This window comes from Prunus dulcis, chromosome 1, assembly GCF_902201215.1.
Source record: "Prunus dulcis chromosome 1, ALMONDv2, whole genome shotgun sequence".
NCBI classification, from domain to species: Eukaryota; Viridiplantae; Streptophyta; class Magnoliopsida; order Rosales; family Rosaceae; genus Prunus; species Prunus dulcis.
In genome coordinates this window covers 33,396,258-33,418,613 of record NC_047650.1, presented here as the reverse complement: position 1 = coordinate 33,418,613, position 22,356 = coordinate 33,396,258, and the positions used below count along the sequence as shown (strand labels likewise).

Genomic DNA, 22,356 nt, shown 5'->3' with positions numbered 1-22,356 from the left:
AACATGATGGGGAAAGAGGAGGAATCTTTGGCTCTCACACCCATATATAGTTCAAGATGGAAGGTACAAGAAGAAAACTAAGGGAGAAGGATAAGGAGATATGTAGATAATTGAGTTCGTCACTATTAGGCTATTTATGGAATTATCTGACATGTACACACAGATATAGCGGTGTAAGGTTAAACAACTAACGAGAACTCTTCAAGTATGACGGTGAAATCATGTGATAACCTAATTTTATGAGTCGGTCTAAATTATTACGTGTTTAGCGTTAATAATATCTAAACACTAAACCCATTAAACATGTAAACTTATTGTGTAGCGGATTTATCATTATTGATTATTTTGATTTTATATTATCAGAAGGCCGAACACATGAAATTAGATTGTCAACTAATGTTGAATACTAAAGTTTAAATTTTGAAGATAATCACAAAGAAGATTAAGAGGAAAAAAAAAATATATCAGATAAAAGAAATTTGTATTTTGTAACGAGCTATAGTTAATTTGTATATATCAAAGAGAAAACAAGGATGCAGAGCTAATACATGAGGCATGATTTATCGAAGGGGGACGAGGGGATTGTGGGAGGGTCCCACGTAGCACATAGAGAAAATGCGATGTGTCGTATTTTTCTTGCTTGCGCCGAACCTTTGATTCTGCGCTCACTCACACCCACGACGTCTATCTGCATGTTCCTCGACGACCATCCCGTTGCGTAATTGCAGAGACTCTGGTGAGAGTTTGTCTCTGGTTGGGCTTCAGGCTTCATAACTTGCCTTGAGATTTGAGGGTTTTTGCAGATCATCCCGTGCATGGAGGAGAAGCACTTGTCGATCATGCAAATTCTTGGCGTTTTCACTTTGGTTAAAATTAGTTTATTTTATTTTCAATTTTGTTAAATTATGTTCTTGCCATGCAACCATCTTGTGCCTAATCAACTCACCGTTTCCTAATTCAATGAACCTTTCATTTTCCTTCATGACTTCCCTTATGTTGATTCTCTTGCGGCTGCTGCTTTGATCAGGTTTCTGAATTTCTAAAATGTAGATGTCAAAATAGTCCCTGTGTTTTAATCACTTGGCCAATTTAGTCCCTGTATTTTTAATTTGGCCGATTTAGTCATTGTGTTTTACTACGTTAACTAATGTTGTCCATTCTGTTAAATTATTGTTAAAAAAGTTCATTAAAGTTTTAAAAATTAATAAAAAAACTGTAATTGTTTTAAATAAATAAAGAAATTACAAGTTCACTTTAATAATAAACAAAATAAAGGCTTGCAAGTCTCAAATTCTTCAATTGGTCACCACCGATTCAAGCCCTCAAATAAAAAACTTATCCTATTTGCATCAACGCTGCCAGTCTCTTCTACATGCCCATAATACAATCTATGAAGTGGATGAAAACATTAATTAGCAAGAGCAAAAGCGTCCTGACAACCATGAAAAAGAAGGATGAACATAAACAAATGGATTGTTAGCTCTTGCAATCATGCTTATCCTTTATCTTATTAAGCTTACCCACTAGCCTACTATTGCACTACCTTGTGCTTATTTTTGTTTTTATTGAAAAAAAGATTAACAAAATAAGAAAATTTTAAATAAATAAATAAAAATTTGGACACCCAACCTCTAAACCCTCTTCTTCTCTCCAGCAGCCGACACCAAACCACCATGAGCCATCCTACCCAACCACTTCCTCCCGGAATGTGGTGGCTGGCCTTTTATTTTTTAAATTGAAATTTTATGTTTTATTAAATAATTAATTTTTTAAATTAGTTTAAATAATATTTATGAATTTTTTAAACAGCAATTTAACGGAATGGACAATATTAACTAACAGAGTAAAACACAAGGACTAAATCGACCAAATTGAAAACACAGGTACTAAATTAGCCAAATAGGTAAAACACAGGGACCATTTTAACATTTAAGCCAAATTTTTTTATTTATGTTTATGGTACAAGGGATAGTACAGCCTAAAACAAAAGAAGCAGAAACATCTTTCTTAGAGCAACTCCACCCGTTTGCCCTTAGCCATGGCAAGGGTGGAGCTAGGGCGAGCACTATTCATTAGGGCTGGGCACGGTTCGGTTTGGACCGGTTTCGGGGAAAAAATGGAACCTGATCCGATAGTGCAGACCGGTTCGGTTTGGACCGGTTCTGCTCAACATCCATACAGAAATTCGAACCGAACCGGACCTATCCGGTTCCGGTTCGGTTCCTGTGGTTCCGGTTTTTTTAATTTTTATTTTTTTTTATAATTTAAATTTTAACAAATTTCAACACATCAAAATGAATCCAACTTCAACAAAAATACAATCCAAATTCAAATGAATCCAACTTAAACAAAAATTCAATCCAAATTCAATCCAACTTCAACATCATCAAAATGAATCCAACTTCAACAAAAATACAATCCAAATTCAAATGAATCAAATTTCAACAAAAATTCAATCCAACTTCAACATCATCAAAATGAATCCAACTTCAACAAAAATACAATCCAAATTCAATCCAACTTCAACATATAAATTACAACCCAAATTAAATCAAACTTCAACAAAATAAGTTCCAAAATAAATTACTAGCCAAATACAACCCAAATTCAACCAAATATACATTACAACCCAAATTAAATTCCTCCTAACATTGAAAAGTAGTTGGAGCTATGGTGCTAGGTGTGGATGAACTCATAATATCTACATAAAAAAACATAAACACATTAAAAAAACATATATAATATTTAAAAAATATATAAATTAATTCTATTGGACCGGTTCGGATTGGACCGGTTCCTTAGGATGGAAAACCAGAACCGGAACCGGTCTGAACCGGTTCGGTTTGGATTTTTCTCGGTTTTTGACTTTTTTGGTCAACACGGTTTTTTTCGGTTTTTTCCGGATTGGTTTGGTTCGGTTTTGCGGTTCAAATGCCCACCCCTACTATTCATGTGAATAGTGCTTGCCCTTGCAAATAGTAAATTGTGTCTCCACCCGTTGCCCTTAGCCATGGCAATTACTATTCATTTTTTTGTTTTTTTCACAAATGTTTTAATAAAAATAATTAATTTAGATAATATTTTTGGATAATATTTTTGGGTTCGTACATATCAATATTTATTATAAAATTCATATCTCAATCGGAAAATTTTTTGGTATTTATAGAAAAAAAAAAAGAGTATTTTTTTGGTATTTTTTTTATAAAAAATTCAATTTTTTTATTTTTTTATTGCACAAAAATTGGCTGCCGTTGGATTGGAGAAAAAAAATCTGATCGGAGAGCTCAGAGTGCGACACGTGGACTTTTAGTGTATTGTAGCGGGCACTGTAGCACTGCGGCACTGTAGCGGGTACTGTAGCGGGTACTGTAGCGGGTACTGTAGCTAGCTGACGTCAGCAACCTCGTTTTGGACCTGGGGCTAGTTTGGCCTTCGGGCTGGCCCTAGTTGGTGGGTCCCACACCAAACCCGGGCCTGGGCGCAACGCTGGAGCCACTTTTTCTTCTTGGCCTGCCCTCGCCTCGGGCTGGGCTGCACCGCTGGAGTGGCTCTTAAGGAGAGAACTAAACCTCTTTCCTTGAATTATTGAAACTTAATCATATTTGTATTAATTTCTATTTCTTGGCTAACTAAACTACAAATACTTTATTTTTGTACATTTTCCCAGCAAATAACTTTTTAAAATTTAAATTTCAAGCATCAAATTATCATACTTCAAAAACTCTTTTGATACACGCAAAGTTTATGCCAAGAGGCTAGTAGTTATTATGTTGAAGTCTAAATTCTAAATTCAAAAGTCAATGTTTGACCCTAAAAAAATTCAAAAGTCAATTCATAAATAGAATAGGCTCGTAACGTAAAGTGAACATGTGATTTTGCATGATGTTTGTAATTATTTATTTATAATGAAAACGTTTGGAATAACATTCTAAATTGAAGATGATAGATAAACACACATTTTAAATTGAAAAGTCGTCTCCCAACAATAATGCGCTTAAACGAATTACAAAACAAGACTTTTATCATTCACTTTGAGTATTTCATTCCTAAACTATCATTTCCCAATTGTAATTTTATTCTCCATTTATAAAAAGGATGAATACTTAATTGCTGTACGTTCATCATATAACACAGTATATGCCATGTGTTACGTAGTATATTATATATTGATAAGAATCTAATTAGGTCAACAAATAAAAAGAAAATAAATCTGTCCCACTTGAGGGTATACGCCGGGAGAAAATGGAATTTTATGACACAACTACAATTTTTTTTGTTATACTAATAGAGAATCAAATCTCTTCATATTATCATAATCATAACCCAAATCTTAAACTATCTTAAACTATTGTAATTATAACCCAAATTGCGGGATGCAAAATTCAAGTCCAGCATTGGACAACCACAAATGACGTAGCATATATATTGACCAAGGATTCGGACTTCTATATTGGGTATAATAGTAATAGTGAATCTCCCTTATAAATATGACTTAAAACTGGTATACCATAAGCATAACCTATTATTCCATTAGAGTTCAAATTCAAAAACAGAAAAAGAAAACATAAGAGATATGGTTTCCCAATTCCATCTATTGCCTCAAACATTTGCCATAACATTCTATGTTCTTGTATGCATATTTGTGAGCGTTGAGGCAGCCATTACAAGCATTGCTACGGACAAGGAGGCTTTGATCTCATTCAAGTCAGGGGTCAGTCTCCCTCCATCTTATTGGGACCAAAACTCATCTCCATGCACCAACTGGACTGGAGTTGTTTGCAACAAACTTGGCAACAGAGTTGTTGCTCTTCATCTTTCCGGCTTGGGACTTACAGGCTCCATAAGCCCTCACATCGGTAACCTCTCCTTCCTCCGTTCCCTTCACCTTCAAAACAACAAATTAACAGGAAACATTCCCTCTCAAATTCTCCACCTTTTCCGCTTGACATCTCTAAACTTGAGCTCCAACACCATTCAAGGTCCACTGCCATCAAACATGACCCAACTTATTGCGCTCCAAACACTTGACTTGGCCTCAAATAACATCACAGGAACTCTTCCTGAAAATCTCAGTCGCTTGAAAAATCTTCAAGTCTTGAATTTGGCACGAAACAATCTTCATGGTACAATCCCATCATCCATAAGCAACCTCTCATCCACCCTCACACATTTGAACTTAGGCACAAATAGTCTCAGTGGTAGGATACCGAGTGAATTGGGTTTCCTTTATAAACTCAAGGAACTTGATCTTGCTGTTAACCAACTCTCTGGGACTGTTGCCCTTTCCATATACAACATCTCTTCTCTAGTTTTATTCACCGTAGCTTCAAACCAACTATGGGGTGAGATTCCAAGCAATATTGGTCACACTTCCAAATCTTCTATACTTCAGAAATTGTATCAATCAATTCAGGGGAAAAATTCCTGCTTCTTTGCACAATATCTCCGGTATTCGATCAATTCGCTTGGCCAACAACTTGTTTGAAGGATCAGTTCCACCAGGCCTTGGAAATTTGCAGTTCCTTGAAATGTACAACATTGGTTTCAATCAGATCGTTAGCTACGGCGACGATGGTCTCAGTTTCCTCACTTCCTTGACAAACAACACCCGTCTCCAATTCCTTGCCATTGATGATAATCATTTGGAGGGTGTAATTCCAGAGTCCATTGGCAATCTCTCTGGAGTTATCAAAAAGCTGTACATGGGAGGGAACCATATTTACGGACACATACCCTCCTCAATTGGTCACCTCAGTAGCTTGACTTTGCTTAATGTAAGCTACAATTTGATCTCTGGTGAAATCCCACCTGAAATAGGCCAGCTGAAAGATTTGCAAATGCTTGGTTTAGCAGCAAACAAAATGTCTGGCCATATTCCAAACTCCTTAGGTAATCTCAGAATGTTGAACAACATTGATTTATCCGGAAATTACTTTGTTGGCAATATACCCTCTTCTTTTCCCAACTTTCAGAAGTTGCTTTCCATGGACTTATCCAACAACTTGCTCAATGGAAGCATTTCTAGAGAAATATTTCTAAGCCTCCCAAGTTTGAGCACCATTCTGAATTTGTCTAACAACTTTCTGAGTGGACCTTTGCCTGAAGAAATTGGGCTCCTAGGAAATGTGGTCACTATAGACCTCTCCGACAACCGCTTCTCTGGATCCATTCCCAGCTCAATCGGAAAGTGTTCAAGCTTGGTGGGATTGTTCATGGTCAGAAATACACTTTCTGGTCCTCTTCCTAATGCTCTTGGAGAAATGAAAGGTCTTGAGATTCTAGACCTGTCCTCAAACCAGCTTTCTGGGTCCATTCCTGATAAACTTAAAGACCTACGAGTTCTGCGCTACTTGAACCTCTCCTTTAATCTCTTAGAAGGAGTAATTCCTAATGGTGGAATATTTGTTAAAAATATCTCTAGTGTCCATCTTGAAGGCAACCCAAAGCTCTGCCTACATGTTCCTTGCGTGGAGAGTGCTGCAAGTAGTCATAGGAGAAAAGTACTAGTCCCAGTTACAATAATATTGGGAATATTGGCAGTATGCACTATGGGTGGTTGTTTGCTCTATGTTAGGAAAAGCAAAGCAAGAGTTGCAGCAACTTCTGATTTAGTAGTAAAAGGGCAGCATCGAATGGTCACATATGAAGAGCTCCGTGGGGCAACCGGAAATTTCAACCAGGAGAATTTGATTGGAAGTGGGAGCTTTGGGTCTGTGTACAAAGGGTGTCTACGAGAAGGAATTGAAGTTTCACTGAAGGTGCTTGATATAAGAAAGACAGCATCCTTGAAGAGTTTTTTGGCAGAGTGTGAGGCATTGAGGAGCACAAGGCACCGAAATCTTGTTAAGCTGATCACATCATGCTCCAGCATGGACTTTAAGAACATGGAGTTTCTGGCTTTGGTTTATGAGTATCTGAGTAATGGGAGCTTGGAAGATTGGATTAAGGGTAAGAGAAAGAACGCAAATGGAGATGGATTGAACATTGTGGACAGACTCAATGTGGCCATTGATGTTGCTTGTGGGTTGGATTATCTGCATCATGATTGCGAAGTTGCAGTGGCACACTGTGATTTAAAGCCCAGCAACATTCTTCTGGACAGAGATATGACTGCGAAAATTGGAGATTTTGGGCTGGCCAAGTTGCTGATAGAAAGAACTGGCAATAACGATCTCAGCTCCACAAATGTCCTAAAGGGTTCCGTAGGATATATGCCCCCAGGTTAGTATTAAGCAGCCCTCTTCTCATTTGAAGTATGTGGTTTACCTTATACATCAAGCTAGGTTTTATGATTGTTTACAAAGAATAAGAATGAAATCTTATGCAGAGTATGGTTTTGGACAAAAACCATCGACAGCCGGAGATGCATACAGTTTCGGAGTGGTGCTGTTGGAGCTGTTTACTGGAAAAAGCCCAACCCATGAAAATTTCACAGGAGATCAAAACCTTATCAGATGGGTGCAATCAGCCTTCCCTGAAAACATTATACAAGTACTAGACTCTGAGCTGCTACACCTCATGCAGCATCTGCCTAATGAGGGCCCAATTAATATCATCCCCGAAGCAGAACGTAATTGCCTGATCTCAATTATGGAGGTTGGGATCTCTTGCACTTGTGCTTCGCCTGATGGACGCATTGGCTTGAGGGATGCCCTTCGCAAACTGGAAACTGCTAGACAAACCCTTTTCAAACATACTCATGTCTGAAAGTGCCACTCATTAATTTCATAATTCAACGTCTAATAACCGGCTTGTAACTCAAGTGGTTAGAGCAACATATACTCCTATAGCCGAGATCATTTGTTTGATTCCCTCTTCCTTATTTATTGCTTGTATCAAAGAAAACATTTACGTTCTGATAATTTATGTGGTAGATAGTGGAATGCAAGATTTTGATTCCATGTGACAATGTAACTATCACAAATACATAACCAAACTTGAAAATCTTGCCTAAAACCAAAATAGGTATTATCATATCCAATACCATCTGAAGATAATGTGTACATATGACATGAATTAGCAACCCAAAAATGCCCAATAGTTATTCTCAGAGTTGAGAGAGTAGGTTCAGCATTGTTGGGCGTGGCCTGCACTTTGCAAGTAAAGGGTGAGCTCTAGGCATGGTGAGCCCAGGCCCTTCACTCATGTCCACCATCTCCTCACCAATCCTCTCCCAATCAAAACAGTGAATCAGTGATCCCAATGCCAGTCCAAGAATCCGATTTGCTAACCCTTCCCCAGGACAACCCCTCCTCCCTGTCCCAAATGGCAACAACGAGAAACCATCTCTTTCCCCTTGTACATTCAAAAACCTCTCTGGCCTAAATTGTTCAGGCTGTGACCACAACTTTGGATTGTTCTGTATGGCCCAGATATTCACCAACAGCATTGTTCCACGTGGAACATTGAAACCTCCCACGGTACAGTCCTCCGATGACTCGTGTGGGACCAGCAGTGGCCCTGCTGGGTACATCCGGAGGGTCTCATTGATGATGCCATGGAGATGGGGAAGCTTGGCAAGGTCTGATTCTTCAATTAGCCTGCTTTGTCCAATGTGAATATCAATTTCACTCTGAGCTTTAACAAGGGCTTCTGGGTTGTTGAGCAAAAGCGATAGAGCCCATTCCATGGTTCCAAATGAGGTCTCTGTCCCTGCTGCTAGCATCACCTGTGTGCAATTGTGCAAAAAGCCTTTAAACCAACCAGTTCATTTCATATTTCAACCTTGGGACACAAGTTTGATTATTTGATCTGAGTTTTGCATATAGCCCTTGTTTTGCGTTTGTTATTGGATTTCACAAATTGCGGGTGAGAGAGACTACTTACTTGCATTATGCCTCTTATGATTTCATCTGTATAATATTCAGGTTCATTTCCTTGAAGCGATAACAAAACCTCCACCATGGTCTTGCTCCTCTGTTCAGTAGCAGAGCCACTCTGTTTTTTTCTATGTTCTTCAATCAAATCCTGCATGAATTTATCCCTCTTCCTCTGCAACACCACCAGCTTCTTCTCCAGCCCACTTACTCCCAAAAAGTTCAAAGCTGGTACAAAATCTCCAATATTAGTAGCCCCACTCAATCGAAAGCTCTCTATCATAATTTCTTCAAATCGCTTAGCTTCCTCCACATCTGCCACATGCTCCCCATGATATCTCTTCCCAGCAATCATCCTCATCATAACATTAAGAGTCAGCTCAAAAAACGTTGACTTCATGTCCAAACTCTGAAACTCCCCACCACCCTTAGAGCCTCTAAAAAGCCGGCAAACCAGTGACCTGACTTCATCGACACGGATGCTATAAAACATCTGAAGGCGGTTCGACGACAATAACTCAAGGGAAGTTATGCGTCTTAGGTTGCGCCAGTGGGAGCCATATGAGGCCCAGGTAAGGGAGGTGTAGTTATATCCAAGGTGTTTTCCGGCGAGCAGCTTTGGACGGTTGGCAAAAACGATGTCGTTTTTGGTGAAGCATTCCTCAGCTGCAGAAGGAGAGGACACAACAATGACAGAGCGGGAGCCAAATTGGAAGTATGCGATGGGGCCATATTTGTTGAACAATTTGGCAAGTGTTCTGTGGAGGGGTTTCTTGAAGAGGTAGAGATGGCCTATGATGGGGAAGGAGAGAGCAGGGCTTGGTGGGAGTCTTTTGCTAAATTTCTGCAAATAGTTCTTGAGGAAAACAAAGATGACGAAGGGCAAAATGTAGTAGTAGAATGAACTTTCCATTGCTATTGATATGAGATCAGATAGTTCTGCACTACGATGAATCTGTTTGTTTTGTACTTCTTGATATCGAAATCAAATATCAACCTCTCATGTTATTTTCATTGTTGCGTCTAGGGGTGGACACTCAAACCGGCAAACCGGAAATCCGAGCCGAATCACACCGAACTAAACCGGAAAAAAACCGAGTTGACCAAAAACCGGTCAAAAACCGAACCGGACCGGTTTGGACCGGTTTCGGATCCGGTTCCATGTCTTCAAAAACCGAACCGGGCCGAACCGAACCGGTGAAACTAAAAAAATATATAATTTCAATATATATTTATATTTAATGCTATATTTTTAATTTCACTAAAAAAACTTAATATTTATCCAAGTTCAATGTCAAAATATCTCTCTTTTCTCACTTTAATATTTATTTTTTTATATGAAATTGAATAATTTGTTAATTTTCAAGTAAAAAAATAATATTTCAGTTGAGAATTGTATTACAAAATAATTTTTAAAAATAATTTTTATAATCCGGTTCAAAACCGAACCGGAATCGAAATCGGTTCAAACCGAACTGAACAGTTTTTGAATTTTTTTAATTAAAACCAAACCGAACCAAATTGCATGAATAGTACCGAATCGGTTCTAATTTGAGGCAAAAACCGGTCCAAACCGAACCGTGCCCACCCCTAACTTGCGTCATTAAAATTTATTACTTAATCTTGGATTTTAATCAACTAATGAAAATCAATAAGATACAACGAGACAGTATTGAACAAGACACCTATCCAACTCACATGTATTTTCATAATTAAAAAAATCTGAAAAACCCAACTAGTGGCAGCTGGCCACAACTGACAATAAATCAATTTTGCCCTACAAATAATAGAGTTCAAGCCCCTTGGTTGGTATGTTTGCTGATTGGATTTTTAATTTTAATTTTTTTTTCATTTTAGAATTAAGAAAGAGAAAATGGATTTGGTTGTTGTGTGGTGTCAAATGAAAATACCCATGTTTTTATTTAACTTTTTTAAAATGAAAAGCTGTCAACTTACTATATTATGAAAGTTTCACTTCTTAATAAATTTATGACTTATTTATGTACATGCTCTTTGTATTTTTAAAGTTGTGTTTGATTACCACTTGTATTTTAAAACGTCTCAAAATACTATCTACATTTTTAAAAACTGTCTTATGTGACCTATTCTGTCAGTATTAAGAGACATTTCGTTATATGGTGTGGGGCCTAAATACCCCCTTTTTTAAAACTGAATAACCCTTACTCTCCATTGTTAAGTGATTGAAAAGAAGTGGGGCCCACATCACGTAAAGGAATTTCTCTTAATACTGACGGAATAGGTAACGTGAGACAATTTTTAAAAATGAAGGTGGTATTTTGAGACGTTTCAAAGCACATGTGATAATCTAAGACAACTTTGAAAGCACAAGGGCATGTACATAAATAGCTAAAATTTATTAACCAAGTGCACTTTTTGATATTTTGAATATTTCACCATCTCTGCATCTGCCTTTATATATATATATATATATATAGATAAATATCTTGCTTTGTTGACAAAAAAAAAAAATATATTAGGATCTACTTTAAATAAATCAAGAAACAAAAGTTCTTAAATTATAAAATAAATTACAATACATACAAAAATACTAGAGCTATTAAATTAGCTCATCAAATAATGAGCTCGTATAGTAAATGAGGCACAAAGGGGTAGAAACCCATTGAAAACTATGGGTTAAGTTACTGTACAAGGCTGCCATGAAATAACGAAAATAACTAACACCTAACATTCAAAAAACAACTTGCCATTCAAATTTTCCGCCAACTACATGAAAAAACGGTTAGTTGAGCTGATGGAAGAACCTAACAAAACTACCAGACACAAAGCTACTAGTCTTCTTCCCCCCAATCCCAATTCCTCTCCTCCAGTAGAACAATTGAAACTTCTTCTAACAACCACCACTCTCTGTAGCTTTCGCTCTCTCTCTCTCTCTCAGCCCCATCCTTCTGCTCGAGCCATGTACCGTCCGATGTGGACGCATCCGACTCCTCCCGCCGGCCATCAGCGGTGGCAAGAGACTTGGGCGCGCCTCCTCACTCCTTTGACCCTTTGGATATGCGGCATGTATACATAAGTTTTTCATCTTCAATGCCAATTTCTCTTCCACTGACCCCTGCATCTCAAACAGAGCACTTCACTTGTTTTTTTGGCAGTTTCGGTGAGTCTCCGGTACGGGTATTATGGCGACCGTCGGATGGAGATTGGGCCGAACTCCTCTCGCTTGATGAAGGCTAGCGCTGTCTTTGTAGAACATGTTGAAGTGAGAGATGTTGACAGGAAAGGGGTCTCTCTCTATGCTTTCTCTGCAGAGCCTGAATTGAGCCACCAAACCAATTGGACTGTCTCCAATTACTTGATTGTTGGGTCCTATAGTCGCAAGGTATGTACCAATTGAAAATTTTAATTTGATTTAATTTGTGTAATTACGGTTTCTTAGCTCCCAAGTTTATGCATTGGCTCCAAATTATTGATTTGGATCTCTAGAGAGGTTGAAATTTTCTTTTCAGGGATTTTCCTTTTGGTTAAACAAGGGTTCAAGGATATCCATGAGAGTGGAAGCTCATGCCACTACATTAAATAAACTCCAAGTTGTTATGCTTAAAGGTAAGTTTCAATAAATTTTGTCACAGGTGTTATAAGTAAATGAGGTCCATAATGAACCCAAATTTTGAATAAATGAGGAACTGTCACATTATTTGGTGAACAAATTTAATGAGAGTAGCATAACTCTATTTTCTCTTTACGCTGCATCTAATTTACGTTTCGGGTCTCATCCTATAGCAAATGTATTCATGTTTTGACAGGGGAACAAAAGATTGAAATATTGCAGCCGGAACATACAAGTTCTCAAGATGGCCTTGCCTCTAAGGAACCCAAAATCGGTAACCAATTCTACATTTTCAAAACTAGTGTGGTACAAATAGATTGCATAAAAAAGGAAGTGTTTTAGGGGCATGGAAAAAATGATCACAAAACTTGCGTGCAAATGTTCATCATATGTGTGCTTGTTCAGGTAAAGAAGCTGAGTACAATATTGAGGAAGATGACAAGTACTACCTTGACATCATAAACACAAAACCTAGAGGCATAATCATAACACTGAATGTAAATGTTTCGTCAACGATGTATGACATTACGAAAGCTAAGGCCATCTGCTCAACAACAAAGGGTTCGTGCCGGCTCAGACTAGTATTCCCCAATACTCACTATGTCATACTAACCACACCTAACAATGTAAGGCCTGATCCCATACTTATCTCACCTAGTTACAAAATTTGGGGCAACATAACCAACAAAGTCATTGCAGGGGGATCTTGGTGATTGGTACATTGAGCTTTCATTTGTGGCCCGTGTCGTAACCTACATTGCAATTTTAGGTACAGAAATCAGAAAAATACCTAACTTCTGTTGATCTCCTAGTACTTTTTTTCAATAATCTTGTGATTTCAATCATTGATCTCAATTATGTTCAACTTTCAGGGTTTATTGTGGTGACTATTTTTCTTATATTGAAATACCTTGGCGCCTGTGATGGTGAGAGTAGTACTGTAGTAGAAAGAGTAGAGGAAGAAGTTAATGAGACTTACCCTATAGTGCCACAGAAGAATATGCGACGGACATATGGGACAAATGAAGAAGATGAAGAAGATCCAGGAGCATCTAGTAGCTCCTCAGAGGAATTATATGATGAAAAATTATGCATAATTTGTTATGATGAGCAGCGCAACTCCTTCTTCGTTCCCTGTGGTCATTGTGCCACCTGCTATGACTGTGCTCAGAGGTACATAAACAAAGAGTTTCATATTCTTCTTTTCACATGTTATTTTATTTTATTTTATACAGATTTTGACTAAAATGAATCTTGCAGGATTATGGATGGGGAGAATAAGGTGTGTCCAATATGTAGAAGGCTCATTCACAAAGTGAGAAAATTGTTTAACCCTTAAAGCAAAGGCCTTGATCGTGAATTTTTGTGATTAGAAGGTTGAGAGGATTTTATTTTTTTTGTGAGTGTGGAAAGAGAAAATTTGTATCTGTAGAGTGAGTGCCATCAAACTCTTGTGCTCAAATCCACTGCCTAATTTCTCAATATGCCTCATGAATTGTTCTTTCTCGGATCAAGCTGCACAGAAGAGAGTGACTCTGGTGTGAATTATTTATCGGCCGACACTAGTGCACGAAGGAAAAGCTCTGTTTAGTATACTCTAATGCTTGAGAAAGAGATCCATGAAAATGTTAGATGAGACCCTGTTAAGTGCTTATGTTAGATACTTGTTCATTGAGAGAATGTAGATTGCATCAAGTCTTTGAAAATTCAATCACTTGAAGAGAGTCTGTTTATAATTTCTTCCAACTTTCTTGAGAAGAAAGTAAAGAACCCACAAGGAGACTATTTTAATATTCTTTTTTATGCTGCCATGACATTGCTACATTCCTATGATATGGAATTTTGAGCTCCCACAAGACAATGGTGTGTGATATCTAATTGGACAACATCAAATGACAACAATCCAGTCAGTCACGGTATTTCTGTATACAATATATGTGAATCTAATATATGTGTGGCTGGGCTAGGCAGATACCTAAGGTGATTATACTTGAAGCCCTTAAGTTGATGAAGTGTCAGTTTGTGTCCAGCTGCTATTACTTGGGATTTTCAGCATCTCCATATATAAGTGATCTGGATGGACTACATATTGGAATCTCAAGCGGCTGTCTTGTTAGATAGCATCCCCAATTTTGTACACTTACTGTTGTATACTTTCCAACAACCAATAAAACTGCCCAGCAATGAAATGTACCAGATGATTTGATCATATATTAGCAAGTACATCAGTTTCAGCATTGCAGGCAATATTCACCATATCCATGGAAACTTCATTTTACTATTACATTTTGCTCTTCATCATCTTCCTTTTCCTCAAGAACTATTTGCAGAAATTTAACAAAAGACTCCCACCAAGCCCTGGTCTCTCCTTCCCCATCATAGGTCATCTCCACCTCATCAAGAAACCGCTCCACAGAACACTTGCCAAATTGTCCACAAAATATGGTCCAATATTGTACATCCAATTTGGTTCCCGTCCTGTCATTGTTGTCTCTTCTCCCTCTGCAGCTGAGGAATGCTTCACCAAAAATGACATTGCTTTCGCAAACCGTCCTAGGCTGCTTGCCGGCAAACACCTCGGATACAACTATACCACCCTTGTCTGGGCATCTTATGGCTCTCACTGGCGCAACATGAGACGCATAGCTTCCCTTGAGTTATTGTCATCTCACCGCCTTCAGATGTTTCATGGCATCCGTGCAGATGAAGTCAGGTCATTGGTTTCCCGGGTTTTTTGAGGTTCTAATGGTGGTGAATTTCAGAGCTTAGACATGAAGTCAACTTTTTTTGAGCTGACTCTTAATGTTCTGATGAGGATGATTGCTGGAAAACGATATTACGGGGAACATGGGGCAAAACTGGAGGAAGCTCAGCTGTTTAAAGAACTTGTGATAGAGACTTTTGAGTTGAGTGGGGCTACTAACATTGGAGATTTTGTACCAGCTTTAAAATATGTGGGAGTAACTGGGCTTGAGAAGAAGTTGGTGATATTGCAGAAGAAGAGGGATAAATTCACTCAAGATTTTATTGGAGAACATAGAAAAATGCAGAGTGGCTCTGTTTCTGAACAGAGGAGCAAGACCATGGTGGATGTGTTGCTTTCCCTGCAAGAAACTGAACCTGAATATTACAGTGATGAAATCATAAGAGGCATGATACAAGTAAGCTCTCCCAACCAAAATCTATGAAAACAACTCAATAACAAATGCAATGATTTTTTGGTTAAGGCCTTTTTTGCATAATTGCACACAGGTGATGTTATCAGCAGGGGCAGAAACCTCAGCTGGAACAATGGAATGGGCACTCTCACTTTTGCTGAACAACCCAGAAGCCCTTGCAAAAGCACAGACCGAAATCGATATCGAAATAGGACAAAGCAGGCTCGTTGAAGAGGCAGACTTTGCAAGGCTGCCCTATCTCCATGGCATCATAAATGAGACCCTGCGGATGTACCCAGCAGACCCAATGCTGGTACCCCATGACTCATCAGAGGAGTGCACAGTGGGAGGGTACCATGTTCCACGTGGAACAATGCTGTTGGTGAACATGTGGGCCATACAGAACAATCCTAAGCTGTGGTCACAGCCTGAACAGTTTAAGCCAGAGAGGTTTTTGAATGTACAAGGGGAGAGAGATGGTTTCATGTTGCTGCCCTTTGGGACAGGGAGGAGGGGCTGCCCTGGAGAGGGCTTAGCAATAAGGATGGTTGGGCTGGCCTTAGGGTCATTGGTTCAGTGTTTTGAGTGGGAGAGAATTGGTGAGGAGAAGGTGGATATGAGTGAAGGGCCTGGGCTCACCATGCCTAAAGCTCACCCTTTGCTTGCAAAGTGCAGGCCACGCCCAAAAATGCTGGCCCTGCTTTCTCAACTCTAAAGCACCTGTTGGGCTTTTTGGGTTTGCTATTTCAGGTCATGTTAGTTCTGTTTGTGCAGATTGTTTTGTTGATTGTCTTTATCTCTGTGTCATTTTAGCTTTTAAAGAACAGATGCATAATGTATTTTTCAAGAAGTAATAAATATGATGATTAGGACACAGCAATTTTTGTTCAATGTGGTGGTTCAGGGGTGAAATGTACATGAACAACCCAAATAAATGAGCATTATTGTGTGTAATGCAGACTAGGCTTTGGTTATGCACAAGTTTTCTTTTTGTAGCAGGTACTTCTATCAGAGAAAGTCCCCAGATAAGAAATAAAGGTTTCCTATATTCTGCAAAAGTTTCTCTCTCTCTCTCTCTCTCTCTCTCTCTCTCTCTCTCTCTCTCTCCCCGATGAGTTTGTCCTAGCAGTATAATCTGCTAATTGTCTATTAGTTGATGTTCAATTTGCATGGTAATAACACATTCCTAAACCCTTCACCTACCCATCATTGCTTACCATACAATTTACAGCCCACAACACTAAATATTTCATGTGTGCCTTCAGTTCATGACTGCAATTATGTTGGCGAATCCTTACTTAGTTAGGATTTTGGTTTCTTATTTCATTAGAATTTTGGTTACTTACCAATTATTATTTAGTCCTATTGTAATAGAGATTTACTTCATATTGTAATTTAGATATATTATTTCCTATTTTATTTAGGATTAACACATCTTTGTATTTGTATAAATACCTCCATATTGAAGAAGAATAAAAATATGAGCATATCTGAATATTTGCCCTACTTTGTTTGACTAATTCTACCTGAACAGACATATATATCACCCTCTCTTTCATCTTTATTCTCTCTACTTCACAAAAATGGAAGCAACCCAAGCGATTGTGATTATCAATTCTTAGCTCTATTTTATTCGGGAACGATAGTCTAAGGTTTAAGACCAAGCAATTAAAGCAAAACAAAATCCATTTGGAAATTATAAGAACCTAAGAATCAGCAAGAGAATCAAGAAAAGATAAGGGCTTGGATTGGATGGTGTTGTAGCATATTAGTAACTTTTATCATTATAAATCCATCCAGTGGTTGAGGTATGAGATTCGACAGCCTAGCTAGCTATTATCCTGGCCAGCCTTCAACACCATCTTTGACAATATTTGCAACCTTACCTCACTCACAGTGTTTCAAAGATCAAAAGGTGCAAAGGGAAAACGAAAGGTTCTTGGCCATGGCACCTCAATTCAAAAGGGTTTCCGAATATCCATATATTTAGCCAAGAGCAGTACATGCTCATGCTGGCTTTGGCAAAAGGCATAAGCCCGTGTGGCTGATCACTTGAAGAGTTCTATGCTTTGTGCGCCAAATGGCATGCGTTATCACCTATAACGAAAAGAGTGGTGCCTGTCCTCTTCATCAAGCTAAATTCAGCCTAAATTTAATGGTTTCTTTTTGACTTTGGAATGGTTCTATGCTTTATTATTTCAAATACTTTTTTTTATTAATACTGATGCCCAAATATTATCATAATTATAGTTGGTACCAAATCTTATGATATTGTTTAATTACATCATCTCATCATATTATTTTGACACAAAAGTGATAGTGTTTTATTAATTATGAAGAATGAAACAAGTACAAAAACCGGGGTATGACTTAGAGGTTTTTTTTTTTTTTTTTTTTTTTTAAATGAAAGGAATTTCATTCAATAAACAAATAGTATTGAGAAGAAAACAAAAAGATGTGCAAGCTTTTGCCTCTGTAAAAAATCTTTAGCATAAAAAACCCCCAAAAAAAGGAGGAAAATCCACCAAAGGAAAAAGAGCACCTCCCACTTGCCATCAAACACAAAGATCAGCCATTAGCTTCTAGATCTGCAGAAAGAAAACGAGTTAGCCATAATGGCTCCTCCTAAATCCATGTGAAAAAACCAGCGTTCCTAGTGCCATATTGAGCTAGCTCATGGGCAACCTTGTTACCATCTCGTTGTTGCCAGTTACACGAGAAAGATCTAAACCACCCTCTGCATCTCATTGATATCTTCCACTAGATTCCCTTTAGCTTCAAAACACTCTTCATTAGAATTGATTCTATCTACCGCCCCCTGCGCATCCATTTCTAGCACAATATCATGAAAGCCAAGATCATATGCGAACTGAAAACCTTCCTTTGCAGCAATTAGTTCCATAGCTTGTACACTAAAATGTCCCACCACTTGTCGAGAACAAGCAGCCATAAACTCCATATTTCCATTGCGAATCACTGCTCCAACTCCCTGCACTAACCCAACAAGTTTGATTGCCCCGTCAACATTAATTTTGTACTGACTATCCAATGGGGCATGCCAATTAACAGAACTCTAATTGCGCCCTTGCCTACTATAGGAGCGTAGGGGCAAGATTTACGTAGTAAAACTCCGTCTGATAAGCCAAAGCTTTATTAAACACTGATACACTCTCAAGACCTCGTCCTTGAAACAACAGATTGTTTCTGTCATTCCAAATATCCCAGCACAGAAAAGCAAAAAGATCCACCTCCTCTTTACTTGAGGCCACAATCACAGATTGCCAAAGTTCCTTGAAAGATGTAATTCTCCACTCATGTCGATTTGCGCTCTAATGTGATAAAGACCATATTTCTTTCACTTCATTACAAGCCCATATTGCATGAATAATTGACTCCACTTTCTTCCCACAACGTGGACATATTGGAGAATTCAAGATCTTCCTATGGTAAAGATTAGTACTGCATTTCACCCCCAGATAGATGGTCAGTCTGAGAGGACAATTCAGACATTAGAAGATATGTTGAGAGCCTGTGCACTTCAATTTCGGGGTGATTGGGATGAGAAGTTACCACTTATGGAGTTTGCGTACAATAATAGTTATCAAGTGAGTATCGGAATGTCTCCATTTGATGCCTTGTATGGAAGACAGTGTAGAACTCCATTCTATTGGGATGAAGTGGGTGAACACAGATTGGTCGTATCTGAGGATGTTGAATTGACCAAGAAACAAGTGCAAATCATTAGAGAACGACTCAAGACAGCCTAAGACCGACAAAAGAGTTATGCGGACAATAGAAAAAAGATCTTCAATTTGAAGTTGGAGACTGGGTATTTTTGAAATTATCACATTGGAAAGGTGTAGTGAGATTTGGGAAGCGGGGGAAACTAAGTCCTCGCTATATCGGACCCTATAAGATTATAGAGCGTGTGGGCCCAGTAGCTTATAGGCTTGCTTTGCCTGTGGATCTAGCACGATTGCATGATGTTTTCCATAACTCCATGCTTCGAAAGTATATTTCCGACCCTTCTCATGTTTTAGAGGAGCAACCAGTAGAATTGGAGGCTGATTTCACTTATGTGGAGCAACCAGTTCAGATTTTGGATTGGAAGACGCAAGTGTTGCGATCGAGAGAGATTCCACATGTGAAGGTCTTATGGAGGAGTCATACTGTGGAAGAGGCTACATGGGAACCCAAAGACCAAATGCTGGAGCAGTACCTTCACCTCTTCGAGTGACAGGTGCGTAAATTTCGAGGACGAAATTTTTATAAGGGGGGTAGGTTGTAATGACCCAAACCTAAAATTCATATTTAATTAGTAACTGATTATGAGGAAAGACAATTTTGCCCTTGGAATAATTTATTAACGAAAAGTTGACTTTTTGACCGAAAAGGAATTTGACAATTCTACAGACACCGTTGCGTAGCACGACGAAATGAGTTCATAGACACGAAGTGGGCTCGAATCAGAGCTTTAACGAAGAAAATACGGTTAAAATATCACGAGGGGCAAAATTGTAATTTGAAAAATCATATTTTAAACCCTCTCTCTCTCTCTCCCCCTCCCTCCCGTCGCGCGAGCTCCCCTGTCCTCCTTCGATTCGATTTTGTGACGCCGTCGCCGCCACAGACCACCACAGGCCACGAGACCGGTCTTGTTCAAACCGTCATCTCCTCCGCTTCTCGTCCCACCCGGTTTCCGTCGTCGTCAGCCACTCCAGCCGCCGGAAATTGTAGAAAACCGAGCGGGTGTGACCGGAATTTCACGGCCGTCGTTCTCCCTCATTTCTCAACCAAATCGGACGAGCCATATATGGATTTTGAACCTCTCGAGCTGTTCTAGCTGCCTGTTGGGTAGGAATTAATCGGTTCTCATTGTAGATATTGGATTTTTGAATTGAAAATTCGGTCGGTTTTCGGCCTCTGTGTTCGACCACTTCCGGTCAGTTTTTGGGATAGGTCCAAGAACAAAAGTGGTTCCAAATATGGTGTTATACCTAGGGTAGGAGTTTGGAGCCGTGAGTTTGAGATTTTCCGGCCATGCATAATCGCTTTGGACACCCAGCGCTGCCGGCGCGTGCGGCGGCGTGTGAGCGATGGTAGTGCAGTGGCACTGTGTCTTGATGCGATCCTTAGGTTGTCACGAGCGCGTAGGAATTCGCGGATCTCAATTTGGATACCGTTTGAGCCTCGAACGGATTTTCCATATTGTGCGATTTTCGGGTTCAATACTGTTGAGCCGTTGGATCGTAATCTTTTTCAGATATGTTACTCTAGATAATTTTAGAATCATGTAGGATTCAACGGATTGTGAATCGGAGTCCCGGATACTCCGAAATCGCGAACCCTAGGGCTAGGGTTTAGAAATTATGCGATTACACGATCGTGATCAAACCGACCGTCCGATCGACACCAATACCCTCGGGACATGTGTCCTAGATATATTGGACCTTCTAGCGGCTTCCGGATCATATTGTGAGGTCATGGACCCGTGGGGTCCCAGATTGATTTTTGGGACTTTAACGCTTTTTGAGTCCCAAGATACTGCTAAACTGGAAGGAAAGCTTTTGTGGGCATAGGGATAACTTTAACTTGACGCACGTACTTTTAGGAGCCGGGGGTCAGGGTTTTTAATTTAATACTATATTGTATTAATAGAATATTATGGTCATTGAATCAGGCACCCGGGCACCTGTTGACCCGCAGGAGGGACCTTCAAGAGGTCCAGTGAGCTCGGACTATCAGTGAGTGGACTCTTTGTTTTAATAAATGAATTTAAGCAGTTCAGTTTCAGTTATAAGCTGTTTTATTCTGTTAAATATTTTATGTTGCATGCTGCCGAGTGAAATCTCTTTTAAAGAATATAGGAAAAGATATTCTCGTTAATTAGCAGATAAATGGCAGCAGAATTTTAAAGGTTACAGAAAGTTAATTATTCAACAGCTTTGCTTCAGAAACTTTATATTTTCTTAAACCACCTTGTACCCAGATATTACATGTTGCCTTCGGATCATATTGGTTGCCTTCGGTTTAGTCAGCATGCTTGACAGTTGCCCCACGAGTTCTTTGGTACTCGAACTCGTGTGGAGCTAGTAATACGGATTAGGTGGACTACGGTCCCCTGAATCCTACGAGTTGCGGCTCAGACTGACCTCGTGTCACTGAGACCTGCGAGTACGTGTCACCCATGGTGATGCAAGGAATTGACGGAAATAAGGGTACACCTAGGTGATAGTTTTAAACTGTTTTCAATGCCTTAAGAAATTAATGTTTGTTGACCATGAGTATGTTTGGCTTATATATATATGTATTATTATATACGTGCATTGAATTCAGAAATAAAAAGAATAATTTAATTTGTATAACTGTTTTTACAGTGGGGTTAGTATGTTCATATGCTATTTTCTAAACTTTGTTTTGGGTCCACTCACCCTTTTTGTTGTTTTGCGCCCCCAAGCAGTAGACGTGCACAGGAATCCACCACCGGGTCATTTCCCATCTTCCGCGCCTTTCTTTTGATGTAGGATTTTTGTTTTGTAAAAGGATTGATTCCATTTGTAAATTCTTAGTAGTTGCTCTGATGTTTTGCCCTAAACTGAGACTTGAACTGTTGGAACGTATATATATGTATGCTGGCAGTTGGTTAGATATATATCCACTTATTTTGGCAGGTGTAAATGATATGGTATTGAGCCAGTTACAAGGAAAACTCTGCCGGTTTTTCGGTAGACGTCAACCTTGTTATTTTATCATGTTTTGTATATAAGGGCAAATAGGTCATTTGTGCCCGATA

The 22,356-nt window shown here is 39.0% G+C and overlaps 4 protein-coding genes and 1 pseudogene across 5 annotated transcripts; 4 read left to right on the top strand and 1 right to left on the bottom strand.

Moving 5' to 3' along the window:
* The first annotated feature begins 4,573 nt into the window (after positions 1-4,573).
* Positions 4,574-7,707, top strand: LOC117618527 (annotated as a pseudogene).
* A 168-nt stretch (positions 7,708-7,875) lies between these two features.
* On the bottom strand, positions 7,876-9,773 carry LOC117614512 (cytochrome P450 81Q32-like). Its single transcript, XM_034343349.1, has 2 exons — positions 8,827-9,773; positions 7,876-8,668 (listed from the first exon to the last, which is right to left on the bottom strand). Exons 1-2 carry the CDS (start codon positions 9,727-9,729, stop codon positions 8,048-8,050), a joined length of 1,524 nt encoding a protein of 507 aa, XP_034199240.1. The 5' UTR covers positions 9,730-9,773; the 3' UTR covers positions 7,876-8,047.
* A 1,879-nt stretch (positions 9,774-11,652) lies between these two features.
* On the top strand, positions 11,653-14,216 carry LOC117615264 (E3 ubiquitin-protein ligase APD2-like). 2 transcript variants are annotated; one of them, XM_034344317.1, is made up of 8 exons: positions 11,653-11,857; positions 11,951-12,177; positions 12,305-12,401; positions 12,602-12,679; positions 12,811-13,031; positions 13,105-13,174; positions 13,278-13,578; positions 13,666-14,216. In XM_034344317.1, the coding sequence occupies exons 1-8, from the start codon at positions 11,755-11,757 to the stop codon at positions 13,742-13,744; spliced, it is 1,176 nt and encodes a 391-aa protein (XP_034200208.1). In that variant the 5' UTR covers positions 11,653-11,754; the 3' UTR covers positions 13,745-14,216. The 2 variants fall into 2 exon arrangements, with proteins under 2 accessions (XP_034200208.1, XP_034200209.1); XM_034344318.1 differs by having other exon boundaries at positions 11,746-11,861.
* A 218-nt stretch (positions 14,217-14,434) lies between these two features.
* Positions 14,435-16,382, top strand: LOC117615265 (cytochrome P450 81Q32-like). Its single transcript, XM_034344319.1, has 2 exons — positions 14,435-15,566; positions 15,658-16,382. The coding sequence occupies exons 1-2, from the start codon at positions 15,177-15,179 to the stop codon at positions 16,276-16,278; spliced, it is 1,011 nt and encodes a 336-aa protein (XP_034200210.1). The 5' UTR covers positions 14,435-15,176; the 3' UTR covers positions 16,279-16,382.
* A 2,624-nt stretch (positions 16,383-19,006) lies between these two features.
* Positions 19,007-19,800, top strand: LOC117618513. Its single transcript, XM_034348084.1, has 2 exons — positions 19,007-19,244; positions 19,421-19,800. The coding sequence occupies exons 1-2, from the start codon at positions 19,007-19,009 to the stop codon at positions 19,798-19,800; spliced, it is 618 nt and encodes a 205-aa protein (XP_034203975.1).
* The last annotated feature ends 2,556 nt before the right edge of the window (positions 19,801-22,356 follow it).